Here is a 15,730-nt window from a genome sequence, read left to right on the forward strand (position 1 = left end):
AATGTGATGCAGTGCCTTAGACTGCTGCGCCACTCGGGAGGCAGCAAGAATTACCTTTCTACGACAGTAGCTTAGTGTTAGTGGCGAAGGTCCTAGTGGCTAAGGCCCAGAGCAGTATATATTCTAAATAAATGGCTCTGCCAGTGCCTAGTTTTATGGAAGGGGGGTGAACAAGTAACAACATTTCTTTTGGTTGATTTGTTGAACTTGCTGTTGCCAGTCCACATGCTACTGATATAGTACCCAAATGAGGTGTTACCCATTTCTATAGTCATTCCCATCTCTGGTTGTTATAAGAGGCTATGTGGGATAAACCTAAGATGCAAACAAAACGTCCCCCATCTGGTATTCCATGTATTATGGTAGAGTATAAGTTTTAAAGCTGCTAAATGCTAATACTGTTATGCCAAAATATGTAAATATTTTAAATGGCCGCCAATAGCATGCTAGCAGATACCCATAGACTTCCAGTCATTGCGCTAACCCTAGTTAGCAATTGTGCTAGTGCTAGATAGCAACTTTCTTCAAACTGCATGCAGAGACATAAAAATGTCATCCAAAGTTAATTTGACTCTGGGGAAGTAGATAAAAGGGCGAAAATTACGAAGTATCCCTTTAATGTGTGCATTTAAACAGTGAGTTATTTGTTTGTGCTGATAATCGATCCGTTTGTTTTCTCTGTGGTAACTCAGACATAGAATTAGTATTGGTAGAATGGACATTCCCATTCACTGTTCTGAGGCGGCTGGAGTGATCATTGCTTACAATATTGGGTAGATTTAACAAAATCCTGTTGATTTTCCGGCCATATCCTTTCTACTAACTCTATTTCTATGACAGACACAGTATATTACTCTGTCATGAAAAGGAACAGACTAAGTCTGTCCTCATGAGGCTTCTGTCAGTATGACAAGCAAACACAACTGTGCAGTCATCGTGTGTTAACCCTTGCCACCCCAAACCGTGACCCTAACAAACCTACTCCCACCCGCTGACAGCTGTCCACTGTCAACAGTCTGAGAAACGTGTGTAGGAGACTAGAGATGGGAGCGAGTTAAATTGTGCCGTGTAAACACAGACTGACGCTGGCGCTACGTAATCCCCCATTCTACTGGTAAATATGTTATAGAGTGAGGTTAAGAGATAGGGACATAACCACACTCTCAGACACAGAGGATTACCTAAAATAATACACAAACAGCCATGTCAGGCTGACGTAGCGCCAGTCTACGGTTGATGTATTATTTGAAGTAATCCTCTGTGTCGGAGAGTGTGGTTTTGTCCCTAGCTCACTCTATAACACATTTACAAGTAGAATGTTACCTATATTCCCTGCCTCTGTGTCTCCGTAGTCCATACCTCCAGGAACTGTGCGTTGATCTTGAACTCAGGAACGGGTCGTCCCTGCTCTTTAGCGGCCTCCTGGCGCTCCTCGATGCCCCTGAAGAGGTGGTTGACTGCCCGGGGTATGATGCCCAACTCCTCTTCCCCGATATTAACATCAAACCCTGTACCCATGGTGTAGGTCTTACCTGACCCTGTCTATAGGAGGAGGAAGATGAAGGACAGAAAAGGGGAAGAAAAAAGGAGGATAAGATGGGGTGGCAGACAAGAGAGAGGGGGAGAGAAAGAGGGGAGGATGAGAGAGGAGCAGGAATGGAAAGAGGAGGAAGGGGGAGAGGGGGAGGAGGGAGCAAAGATAAGGACGAGGAAAGGAGGGGGAATGGGGGAGGGGATGAGAAAGGAGAGAGATAACGAGATTAATTTATTCAACTTAATTAATTAATTGAAGTTTAATTTAAATCTGCTGTGCTTGTAACGAAGTGGGAAGAACCCCAGGATTCTGCTGACTGGGTCAAACTGTTGGGACTGTGTTAAAGATGAATTAGTCCAGCACAGTGTAGACAGACACATATCTACCAAACGTCTCTAGTCTGAGTAAAAACACAGGGTAAAACTGAACCAGGCGACCGAGAGCCAGGGCCAACCACTGTACAGTATGGTAGAGATACAGACAAGAAGTAGGTCACCAGTCACTGCAGCAGTGGTGGTGTGGAACAGATGGGTGGGGGGGGGGAGAGGAGTTCACATAAAAACATTAATGAATATCTTAAGAGTTGTGCAGGCCTACTTAACTGCATCACTTAAGACCCACCAGCATTGAAATCCCCTCCCATCAAACATACTTTAGTTCTAGGAAGCCCCTATGACAGAGAGAGAGAGAGGCTCAGCCGCCAAACTGCATGAGGAGTAAGAACTGTTGAATAGGGAGAGGGATAGAGTGTGTGCTTTAGTGGTGCTACTACAGATTCAGAGAGCTTTGTGAGGGCTTGCAATGACAGAAGCACCTCCAATACGCTCAGAAACCTTTTATAAAAACTAGAGGTCGACCGATTAATCGGAATGGCTGATTAACTAGGGCCGATTTCAGGTTTTCATAACAATCGGAAATCGATATTTTTGGACAACGATTTGGCTGAATTGTTTTTTTTGCAATTTAAAAAAAACACCTTTATTTAACTAGTCATTTAAGAACACATTCTTATTTTCAATGACGGCCTAGGAACGGTGGGTTAACTGCCTTGTTCAGGGGCAGAAAGACAGATTTTTACCTTGTCAGCTCGGGGATTCAATCTTGCAACCTTACAGTTAAATAGTCCAACGCTCTAACCACCTGCCTCTCATTGCACTCCACGAGGAGACGGCCTGTTACGCAAATCCAGTAAGCCAACGTAAGTTGCTAGCTAGCAATCAATCATAATCACTAGTTAACTCCACATGGTTGATGATATTACTAGTTTATCTAGCGTGTCCTGTGTTGCATATAATCCATGCGGTGCGTATTCGCAAAAAAGGACTGTCGTTGCTCCAATGTGTACCTAACCCTAAACATCAATGCCTTTCTTAAAATCAATACACCGAAGTATATATTTTTAAACCTGCATATTTAGCTCAATGAAATCCAGGTTAGCAGGCAATATTAACCAGCTGAAATTGTGTCACTTCTCTTGCGTTCATTGCACGCAGAGTCAGGGTATATGCAACAGTTTGGGTCGCCTAATTTTCCAGAATTTTATGTAATTATGACATAACATTGAAGGTTGTGTAATGTAACAGGAATATTTAGACTTATGGTTGCCATCCGTTAGATAATATACGGAACGGTTCCGTATTTCACTGAAAGAATAAACGTCTTGTTTTCGAGATGATAGTTTCCGGATTCGACCATATTAATGACCTAAGGCTCGTATTTCTGTGTGTTATGTTATAATTAAGTCTATAATTTGATAGAGCAGTCTGACTGAGCGATGGTAGGCAGCAGCAGGCTCGTAAGCATTCATTCAAACAGCACTTTTGTGCGTTTTGCCAGCAGCTCTTCGTTGTGCTTCAAGCATTGCGCTGTTTATGACTTCAAACCCATCAACTCCTGAGATTAGGTGTAACCGATGTGATATGTCTAGCTAGTTAGCGGGGTGCGCGCTAATAGCATTTCAAACGTCACTCGCTTTGAGACTTGGAGTAGTTATGCATGGGTAACGCTGCTTCCAGGGTGGCTGTTATCGATGTGTTCCTGGTTCGAGCCCAGGTAGGGGCGAGGAGAGGGACGGAAGCTATACTGTTACACTGGCAATACTAAAGTGCCTACAAGAACATCCAATAGTCTAAGGTATATGAAATACAAATGGTATAATGGAGAGAAATAGTCCTATAATTCTTATAATAATTACAACCTAAAACTTCTTACCTGGGAATATTTAAGGCTCATGTTAAAAGGAAACACCAGTTTTCATATGTTCTCATGTTCTGAGCAAGGAACTTAAACATTAGCTTTCTTACATGGCACATATTGCACTTTTACTTTCTTCTCCAACACTTTGTTTTTGCATTATTTAAACCAAATTGAACATATTTCATTATTTGGGGCTAAATTGATTTTATTGATATTAAGGTAAAAGAAAAGTGTTCATTCAGTATTGTTGTAATTGTCATTATTACAAATAAATAAATAGGCCGATTTAATCGGTATCAGCTTTTTTGGATCCTCCAATAATCGGCATCGGAGTTGAAAGATCATAATCGGTCGACCTCTAATAAAAACTATATAAGCACTCCAAGAGCTAAAAAGCATTCAACAAAAATACTGAATATATACATATAAAGAATATTGGAGGGGTCAGTGAGTTTTCAGGACCTTACACAGGATTATCATACCAGTTCAGTCTTTGAGTCCTCATCAAACAGAAGTTTTACATTACACAAATACCAGCCTTACAATGTCAGGCACAGTGCAAAATAGTGGAATGTGGCTGGAATAACCGCTTTAGCCTACTGCATACTGTAGATAGGACCATAGTTTCCCAGGTCATTTGACCTGACCAAGAAAAACCCCTGGGCTATACACAAAGAGTTCTGTCCTTCAAACTAAATATCAACACTTTGTGACTCCGGAGCCCCAGGTGTCAGTCGAGACAGGGCTGTGTAGAGACTTGCCTGGCCATAGGCAAAAATGGTGGCGTTGTAGCCTTCGAAGCAGCCCTCGATCAGCTTCTCAGTGCAGCTAGCGTAGATGCTGTCCTGACAGGAGTCCATGTCGAACACATAGTCATAAGTAAAGGCCTTGTCTTTACCCAGCATCACCTGGGGCTCCCCTGGGGTCACAAACGTACAGATGTGACATCCCTCGATCTTCTCCCGGGCCAGTTGAGGACGAATCCTGGGGGAGATAGAGAGAAACAATGTCATTCAGTCAACAAGAGACAAACATACTGTAATTGGCCTAAAACCTACAGTACATTTGGAAAGTATTCAGACCCCTTAACTTTTTCCAAATTGTTACTTTACCGCCTTATTCTAAACTGGATGCAATATTTTTTCTCTCTCAATCTACACACAATACTCTATAATGACAAAGGAAAAAAAGGTTTTTTGAAATGTTTGCTAATTTATATACAGTACCCCTTCAAATGTTTGGACTCACCTTCTCATTCAAGGGTTTTATTTTTTACTATTATCTACACTGTTGAATAATAGTGATGGCTTCACAACTATGAAATACCACGTACGGAATCATGTAGTAACCAAAAAATGTGTTAAACAAATCATTTTTTTTTGAGATTCTCCAATCTAGCCACCATTTGCCCTGACAGCTTTGCGCATTCTTATGTAAATGTGATATTCCTGTTTTTTATTATTATGTGGTATTGTGTACATTGTTGAGGTAAACAAACAATTTAATACATTTTAGAATAAGTCTAACATAACAAAATGTGGAAAAGGGTAATGTGGTCTGAATAGTTTCCGAATGCACTGTATGTAAACGTAATGCTGTTTTTAGTAAGTGTTCAATACGTACAGCAACATGCACCACTGTTGATTTAAGCTGTTGTAATATTAAAATGTACACTTCAAACAAGGAGTTAGCAATGGCATATTACGTTCCCTTACAAGTCTAAGAAAAGGCCAGTCTAGCAACAGGAAGTATACAGTAACCGGTCGGGCTAAAGCAGGCAACTTTCTTTAGTTCATTTCCTGCAATTCTGAACATTTTGCCATGGGGGAGTAGAAAAATGTTGCCTTTAAAAAAAAAAAAAGCAAGTTTGCTGCATTTCCACACATTTTGCCATAGGATGGTGGCAAATGTTTGCAGTTTTAAGTATGATAACTGATTATCAATGCCCCCCCCCCCCCCGATTGGTAATTCGACCATGCTTACTACAAGTTTAGATAGATGTCCGCTAGACTAATTTACCAATCTAAAATGTTTTGCTGACATTGAGTGACTGCTGATGCACAACCACATTTTGAAATTGCACCTATTATTCTAAGTTTAGACCCCGACTGAGTTGCCCCCCACAAAATAACATTTGGTCCGTGGGCCGCCAGTTGCCCATCCCTGGCCTAAAGCATTAGCTCATACGTTAGGTCATAACGCTACCCTGAATCTATGACCCAATACTCTGACTCATAAAACATGCCTGCTGGCTTAACACACTGCCTTCAGAAAGTATTCATATCCCTTGACTTATTCCAGAGTTCGTTGTTACAGCCCGATTTCAAAATGGATTCAATAAAACAAATTCTCACACATCTACACGCAACACCCCATGACAAAGTGAAAACATGTTTTTGGAACATTTTGCACATTTATTCAAAATGAAATACAGAAATATCTCATGTCTGTACCAGCTTTGCACATCGGAATTTGGGGATTTTCTCCCATTCTTCCTTGCAGATTATCTCAAACTCTGTTAAATTAGATGGAGTGCGTATATTTTCAATGGGATTCAAGTCTGGGCTTTGGCTGGGCCACTCAAGGACTTTCACATTCTTGTTCTGAAGCCATTTCAGTGTTGCTTTGGCTGTATGCTTGGGGTCCTTGTCCTGCTGGAATGTAAATCTTTGCCCCAGTCGAAGGTCGTTTGCACTCTGAAGCAGGTTCTCATCAAAAATGTGCTGTTATTTGGCTCAATTCATTGTTCCTGTAGTCTCTTCTGCTGAAAAGCATCCCCATAGCATGATGCTGCCACCACCATGCTTCACAGTATGGATGGTGCTTTTTTTAAATCTTCATTTAACTAGGTAAGTCAGTTAAGAACAAATTCTTATTTTCAATGATGGCAGAGAAACAGTGGGTTAACTGCCTTCTTCAGGGGCAGAACGACAGATTTTTACCTTGTCAGCTCAGGGATCCGAACTTGCAACCTTTCGGTTACTAGTCCAAAGCTCTAACCACTAGGCTACCTGCCGCCCATGTTAAACAGGTGATGAGCTGTGCCTGGTTTTTCTACAGACATAGCGCTTTGCATTCAGGCCAAAGAGTAAAATGTTTGTCTCATCTGACAACAGAATCTTTTGCCTTATACTTATGTCTTTCATGTGCCCTTTTGCAAACTCCAGTCTTGCTGTCATGTGCCTTTTTCTGGGAACTCTCCCATAAATACCAGATTGGTGAAGTGCTGTAGAGACTGTTGTCCTCCTGGCAGGTTCTCCCATCTCAGCCAAGGAACTCCGTAGTTCTGTCAAAGTGGTCATTGGTCACCTCACCTGACCAAAGGTCCTTCTTGCCCGGTTGCTCAGTTTGGTCAGACGGCATGGGTAGTTCCATATTTTTTCAATTTCCCAATGTGCTTTCAACACCCTAGAAATGTTTTTATACCCTTCCCCAAATATATGCCTCATCACAATTATATCTCTGAGATCGACGGACAGTTCCTGGGACTTCATGGTATAGGTTCTGCTCTGACATGCACTGTCAACTGTTGGACCATATTTAGACAGGTGTGTTTCTTTCTAAATCATGTCCAAACAATCAGTCTTGACTCCAGTCAAGTTGTAGTGACATCTCAAGGATGATTAGGGGAATTGGATGCACCGGAGCTTCATTTGGAGTGTCATAGCAAAGGGGTGTGAATTAGATACTTTTCAATACATTGGAAAAAAAATTCTAAAAACATGTTTTCACTTTGTCATTATGGGGTATTTTGTGTAAATCAATTTTTATCCATTTTGATTTCAGACTGTAACAACAAAATGTGGAATAAGTCAAATATGTATGAATACTTACTGATGGCACTGTACGCATGTGTGTGTGAGACTGAGTGTGTGTGAGTGTGTGGAGTACGAGTGTGAGCTACAGATGCACTAAGCCCCAATGCTGAATGTCTATAATGCCCTCCTGATAGAAGGCCAACTGGCCCTGGATTATTAAACCTGATGTCAAATCCAGAGAGAAAGAGAGACTGTGCTAGAGGGCAAGAGAAACAATGTGATTGGCAGATAAAGAGCTAAAGATATAGAAGGTAAATACATACAGTTGTGCGTTTACATATGCTGCCTGTACCATACCACTGCATTCCCAACCAGGTCTAATACAGTGTTTACAATATATTGTAACAGCTTCTAATATATTGTATCTTCTGCCAGCCATTTTACACAAATGGGAGACGTTTATTCTTAGTGTACACAACTCCTCTGGTAAAAGGACTCCACTGTGGGGGTCAAACTAACGGCTAAGAAAGGCACCTGGCAGTGGGCCTGCCTTCCTGCGTGAATATAAGGACTGTATTGTCCCCTGTGGGCACAGAGAACAATGTTGTGGTCGGTGCACAGTGCACTCACTGTGTCTGTGTGACACTGGATCCCACCATTACCCCCAACTACCAAACCTACTACAGTATTACACAGCCTGCTGGACAGAGGGAGGGATGGAGAGATGTAAGCCCTGCCTGAAGGTCATGGGATGTCCGCTAGATAACAGTAACACAGGGTTATGACATGGTACAAGGCAGGGGTGGAAGACCAATGCCGAACACTCCTGTTTTATAAGCCTGCATGAAATTGATGAGGACTCAAAGACTGAACTGGTATGATAATCCTGTGTAAGGTCCTGAAAACTCACTGACCCCTCCAATATTCTTTATATGTATATATTCAGTATTTTTGTTGAATGCTTTTTAGCTCTTGGAGTGCTTATATAGTTTTTATTAGAGGTCGACCGATTATGATCTTTCAACTCCGATGCCGATTATTGGAGGACCCAAAAAAGCTGATACCGATTAAAATCGGCCTATTTATTTATTTGTAATAATGACAATTACAACAATACTGAATGAACACTTTTCTTTTACCTTAATATCAATAAAATCAATTTAGCCCCAAATAATGAAATATGTTCAATTTGGTTTAAATAATGCAAAAACAAAGTGTTGGAGAAGAAAATAAAAGTGCAATATGTGCCGTGTAAGAAAGCTAACGTTTAAGTTCCTTGCTCAGAACATGAGAACATATGAAAGCTGGTGGTTCCTTTTAACATGAGTCTTAAATATTCCCAGGTAAGAAGTTTTAGGTTGTAGTTATTATAAGAATTATAGGACTATTTCTCTCTATTATACCATTTGTATTTCATATACCTTTGACTATTGGATGTTCTTATAGGCACTTTAGTATTGCCAGTGTAACAGTATAGCTTCCGTCCCTCTCCTCGCCCCTACCTGGGCTCGAACCAGGAACACATCGATAACAGCCACCCTGGAAGCAGCGTTACCCATGCATAACTACTCCAAGTCTCAGAGCAACGCTATTAGCGCGCACCCCGCTAACTAGCTAGCCATATCACATCGGTTACACCAGCCTAATCTCAGGAGTTGATGGGCTTGAAGTCATAAACAGCGCAATGCTTGGAGCACAACGAAGAGCTGCTGGCAAAACGCACAAAAGTGCTGTTTGAATGAATGCTTACGAGCCTGCTGCTGCCTACCATCGCTCAGTCAGACTGCTCTATCAAATTATAAACTTAATTATAACATAACACACAGAAATACGAGCCTTAGGTCATTAATATGGTCGAATCCGGAAACTATCATCTCCGAAAACAAGACGTTTATTCTTTCAGTGAAATACGGAACCGTTCCGTATATTATCTAACGGGTGGCATCCATAAGTCTAAATCTTCCTGTTACATTACACAACCTTCAATGTTATGTCATAATTACATAAAATTCTGGAAAATTAGGCGACCCAAACTGTTGCATATACCCTGACTCTGCGTGCAATGAACGCAAGAGAAGTGACACAATTTCACCTGGTTAATATTGCCTGCTAACCTGGATTTCATTGAGCTAAATATGCAGGTTTATAAATATATACTTCGGTGTATTGATTTTAAGAAAGGCATTGATGGTTAGGGTTAGGTACACATTGGAGCAACGACAGTCCTTTTTCGCGAATACGCACCGCATCGATTATATGCAACGCAGGACACGCTAGATAAACTAGTAATATCATCAACCATGTGGAGTTAACTAGTGATTATGATTGATTGATTGTTTTTTATAAGCTAAGTTTAATGCTAGCTAGCAACTTACCTTGGCTTACTGCATTCGCGTAACAGCCAGGCTCCTCGTGGAGTGCAATGAGAGGCAGGTGGTTAGAGCATTGGACTAGTTAACTGTAAGGTTGCAAGATTGAATCACCGAGCTGACAAGTTAAAAATCTGTCGTTCTGCCCCTGAACAAGGCAGTTAACCTACTGTTCTTAGGCCGTCATTGAAAATAAGAATGTGTTCTTAACTGACTTGCCTTGTTAAATAATGATAAAATAAAGGTGTAAAGGTGTAAAAAACAATCTGCCAAATTGGTGTCCAAAAATACAAAATTTCCAATTGTTATGAAAACTTGAAATCGGCCCTAATTAAAAAAATCGGCCATTCCGATTAAATCGGTCAACCTTTAATTATCACGATACCCCCCACAACCATTCTTGACACACACGGGAAACTGTTGACTGAAAAACCCAGCAGCATTGTAGTTCTTGACACAATCTTTTGTCTTGTCCATTCATCCTCTGAATGGCACAGATACATAATCCATGTCTCAGTTGTCTCAAGGCTTAAAACGCCTTCTTTAACCTGACTCCTCTCTTTCATCTTCATTGATTGACGTGGTATTAACAGGTGATATCAATAAGGGATCATGGCTTTCCCCTGGTCAGTCTGTCCCGGAAAGTGCAGGTGTTCTTAATGTTTTGTATACTGAGTGTGTCTGCTGCAGAGAGACGAGAGAGCATGACATAACGAGTTCTGATCAGTCATGGAAATAAAAGTGCTGAAACAGGATCACTATTTAAAATGGAGAACAAGCTATTAGATGAAACAATACTGGAGATTTAGCACAGGTACAGTACAGCCGACAAGAGCTAGCTAACGCTACCTACAGTAGAAAATAAAAACTTATTTTATTTACAAATCGATACTTGGAGACAAATATCTATATATAATTCAAAAATAATATTTTGATAGTGTAACTGTATAAAACAATAGCAACAGTAACATAGGCCTAGCTTTAAATTCACTCAAAATCTGTTTGCGTGACATGATGTAATACACAAATACACAAAATCAAACAATTTAAACAATTTAAAATAAGCTTTTAGGTTTAATCCTCTTTTGTTTTGGTTGAAGAAGAGAGAAAAAGGAGCCAACACGTTATCAAACTTTTTATCCTCAAATTCGTTCCTCCTTGTCATTTAAGGCTGTCATAATGTATTAAGCACACAGGTGCCAAGCCCAGAATGAAATCCATTTGCTGACATGCCAGTCTCAGAACCTCCCCTTTCTACCAATTGAAGATTTCCTGCACACTCTAGAGAGCTAATCCTATTCCATTACCACAAGGGATGTCTTTGTTTCAGGCAGTTTAACATACTAATTTGCCATGTAATCCTACCGTTTCAAAAATGTGTTCTCCACCCCTCTCCCCAGGGCACATGGTCTCTCCCAAATATGTAGTGATCCCCCTATCCCCTCCCATGTATAGTGAGCCTTCTCAGTTTGAGTTGGGGGGCAAGATAGAGAAAAGTTGATTTTTGAACACCTTTGCCAATGTCTTTTTGTATTTTTTATGAATTCTTCAAGGTTTCAACACAGAATTAAATCCTGATATACTTTAATACTGTACATACCCCCGAGTGGTGCAGCGGTCTAAGGCACTGCATGTCAGCATAAGAGGTGTCACTACAGTCCCTGGTTCGAATCCAGGCTATATCACATCCCGCCGTGATTGGGAGTCACACATGGCGGTGCACAACTGCCCCAGTGTCGCCGGGGTAGGCCTTTATTGTAAATAAGAATTTGTTCTTAGCTGACATGCCGAGTCAAATAAAATAAAACATTTATTTAAAAAAAGCCAAAATGTATTTTAAAACCAGTGAATACAAAATGTATTTTAAAACCAGTGAATTAAAGTGATTGAGCCACTATTAAAGGTTTTGTCTAATTTCAACCAGTAGTTTTGAAAGTAATGCTCACGAGCCAAAACGGGTCCAGAAAATTGTGCACAATTGTGTAAAACGTCATTGTTCTGGAGCCTTCATAGCGTGTGCCCGAACAAGGAAAAAAAAACTAACGGGGAACCTCACAATGCGATATTATCATGATACTTAGGTGCCGATACAATATGTATTGCGATTCTCACAATTCTGTGTATTGTCAATACTGGATTTTTTTTGGGGCGATTTGATGTTCCAAACATATTGCTAACTATATGTCTGATGCAGATAGACAAGAGAGAGCATTATAAAACGAGATGATCAGTCATAGGAAGTAAGTGCTGAAAACATGTTGGCTCACCGTTTACAAAAGAAGATGGAGAACGAGCTATAGGATGAAAAATACCTGAGTATTGGCAGAGGTACAGCCGACTATCGTCTGCTAACGGTACCTAGCAAAAATACCTGGAGTCAAAAGTAAATAGAAAATATTGTCCATTGCGATTAGTAATTAGCATTTTTTCCTCCCCATCACTACCCCTCAATGAGAGACTATATTCACGATAGCTTTTAAGTTACATTCTTTCTTTAAAAAACTGTGGGGAAATACCCCCGGGCCCAGCACTGCTTTTTAATCAGAGCGATTAAGCTCATCAGCTATTTAAACCAGCTCAGAAACCAGCTATTTAACATTCAGCTTTGCAGCCAAGGTGAGGTCATTTTCTCAACCCAAAATGTTTACAAGTCTGGTTGAAGTACTGAACACGCCCCAAACTGAACACCCCCCCCCCCCCCCTTACTCCAGATCCACAGCACTCTTTCCATAAATCATTAAAGGCTGCTTGCATCGAGGGAGAAGATAGAGGGAGGAGAGGTGGGGCTGAGCGGTTTCTTCAGCCTCATTTTCTGCAGAGCGAGCTGCATGCTGTTCAGAGGGGGAAAGGAGGCAGAAGAAACTTTAACACAACACTCGCTATCGACGCTGCATCAGGGCAGTCCAGGAACAAAATGTTAGGCCGTTAGAGAAGAGAGAGAAGCAATAGAGTGTGCAAGGATGCCAGTCAAGAGGCCTAGGCTAGTGTGTTCATTACATGTGTTTGTAACTACAGGCTCAAAGGGTTCAGTAGCTATCTGGTTAGCTCCCTGAGCTGTCAGCGTTCTTTTCTAACACCCAGATCCCAGTTAGTACGACAGACACCTTCAGATACACCTCAACACAGAAGGGAAATACTTTCTATTGGGGGCTCTGAGGAGCTCTACTGTGCGTTTCTCACACAAACACTTGCTCGCATACCCACACACATATGTATGAGACTGTGCCAGCATGTGTAGTATCAGAGCCAAGCTTTAGTCCAAGATTTGATGCTGGATAAAGACCTGCAGCCACGTCATTTTATCCACTATGGAGGGAAACTGGGGATCTTGAAAGTGAGCTCGGTTCAACCCTAATTAGTGTTTATCAATAACGTGCCTCAATTTACACCTTCACAGTTTAAACGTTCAGTTTAAAAGACTTAATGTGTGTTTGTGAAGGACAGTGTCTGCTGTCTCACAGTCTGCAGTGTAGACCTACTGTACTGTTCTTTTTGCTGCGGTGGGCGGCTTCAAAGAAGGGAAGAGGTTGCCATGGTGACTGGTAATGGAAGTGGACATTAATAGAATAATCCCATCCCAGCAGGATATCATGATGCCAGTAAACCAGTCGAAGTGACGGGACTCAAATGACACCCTATTCCCTATATAGTGCACTACATTTGACGAGGGTCCATTGGTTGGCGTCACTTAGCCTTGAGGTAGACAGGAGACAGACATCCTCGGCATCATCCTTCAGAGGCATCTTTAGCGTGTCTCTAATCTAATCTACTTGATTATGAGAATACTTGAGTTAGTATGTCTTGGTGAGTGACATTTGGAAACAACAGGGGGCCAAAATAGTGGTGCAGATCAAAGTCTGTGTCTGTTTGCTTGTTTGTGGCAGATTTCAGTTCGTGAAAGGTCAGAATGGCCTGTCTATGATATACATATAAAAGGGAAAAATTATAAAATAGACCGTATCTCCTCTGAAACAACAACATACAGGCAGTATCCCCCTATGACATAACAACGTATAGGCAGTATCCCCCCCTTTATCAAAACAACAATGTATGGGCCATATCCCCCCCTTTATCAAAACAACAACGTATAGGTCTTATCCCCCCCCCCGACCCAACAGCACTGTATAGGTCGTATCCCCCCTGACCCAACAACAACGTATAGGTCGTATCCCCCCCCGACCCAACAACACTGTATAGGTCGTATCCCCCCCCGACCCAACAACAACGTATGGGTCGTATCCCCCCTGACCCAACAACAACGTATAGGTCGTATCCCCCCTGACCCAACAACACTGTATAGGTCGTATCCCGCCCCCTGACCCAACAACAACGTATAGGTCGTATCCCCCTCTGACCCAACAACACTGTATAGGTCGTATCCCCCCTGACACAACAACACTGTATAGGTCGTATCCCCCTCCCCCGACACAACAACACTGTATAGGTCGTACCCCCCTGACCCAACAACACTGTATAGGTCGTATCCCCCCTGACCCAACAACACTGTATAGGTCGTATCCCCCGCCCCCTGACCCAACCACACTGTATTGGTCGTACCCCCCCCTGACCCAACAACACTGTATAGGTCGTATCCCCCCTGACCCAACAACACTGTATAGGTCGTATCCCCCCTGACCCAACAACAACGTATAGGTCGTATCCCCCCTGACCCAACAACACTGTATAGGTCGTATCCCCCTGACCCAACAACACTGTATAGGTCGTATCCCCCCTGACCCAACAACACTGTATAGGTCGTACCCCCTGACCCAACAACACTGTATAGGTCGTATCCCCCCTGACCCAACAACAACGTATAGGTCGTATCCCCCCCCTGACCCAACAACACTGTATAGGTCGTATCCCCCCTGACCCAACAACACTGTATAGGTCGTATCCCCCCTGACCCAACAACACTGTATAGGTCGTACCCCCCTGACCCAACAACACTGTATAGGTCGTACCCCCCTGACCCAACAACACTGTATAGGTCGTATCCCCCCTGACACAACAACACTGTATAGGTCTTATCCCCCCTGACACAACAACACTGTATAGGTCGTATCCCCCCTGACCCAACAACACTGTATAGGTCGTATCCCCCCTGACCCAACAACACTGTATAGGTCGTATCCCCCCTGACCCAACAACAATGTATAGGTCGTATCCCCCCCCGACCCAACAACACTGTATAGGTCGTATCCCCCCCCTTGACCCAACAACACTGTATAGGTCGTATCCCCCCTGACCCAACAACACTGTATAGGTCGTACCCCCCTGACACAACAACAACGTATAGGTCGTATCCCCCTGACCCAACAACACTGTATAGGTCGTATCCCCCCTGACCCAACAACACTGTATAGGTCGTATCCCCCTGACCCAACAACACTGTATATGTCGTATCCCCCCCTGACCCAACAACAACGTATAGGTCGTATCCCCCCTGATCCAACAACAATGTATAGGTCGTACCCCCCCGCCTGACCCAACAACACTGTATAGGTCGTATCCCCCCTGACCCAACAACACAGTATAGGTCGTATCCCCCCCCCCGACCCAACAACAACGTATAGGTCGTATCTCCCCCCGACCCAACAACACTGTATACGTTGTATCCCCCCTGACCCAACAACACTGTATACGTTGTATCCCCCTGACCCAACAACAATGTATAGGTCTTACCCCCCGACCCAACAACACTGTATAGGTCGTATCCCCCCCCCCTGACACAACAACACTGTATAGGTCGTATCCCCCCTGACACAACAACAATGTATAGGTCGTATCCCCCTGACACAACAACAATGTATAGGTCGTATCCCCCCCCCGACCCAACAACGTATAGGTCGTAATTCCCCCCTGACCCAACA

General features: G+C 42.6%; 1 protein-coding gene across 1 annotated transcript in view; it reads right to left on the bottom strand.

Annotated features, from left to right (window-relative positions):
* Positions 1–15,730, bottom strand: part of LOC135509025 (kinesin-like protein KIF21A) — a 65,677-nt gene that overhangs the window by 36,570 nt on the left and 13,377 nt on the right. Inside the window, 2 exon segments of the mRNA XM_064929316.1 lie at positions 1,360–1,542; positions 4,492–4,714. Coding sequence (XP_064785388.1) covers positions 1,360–1,542; positions 4,492–4,714 — 406 coding nt within the window.

This window comes from Oncorhynchus masou, chromosome 22, assembly GCF_036934945.1.
Source record: "Oncorhynchus masou masou isolate Uvic2021 chromosome 22, UVic_Omas_1.1, whole genome shotgun sequence".
NCBI lineage: Eukaryota > Metazoa > Chordata > Actinopteri > Salmoniformes > Salmonidae > Oncorhynchus > Oncorhynchus masou.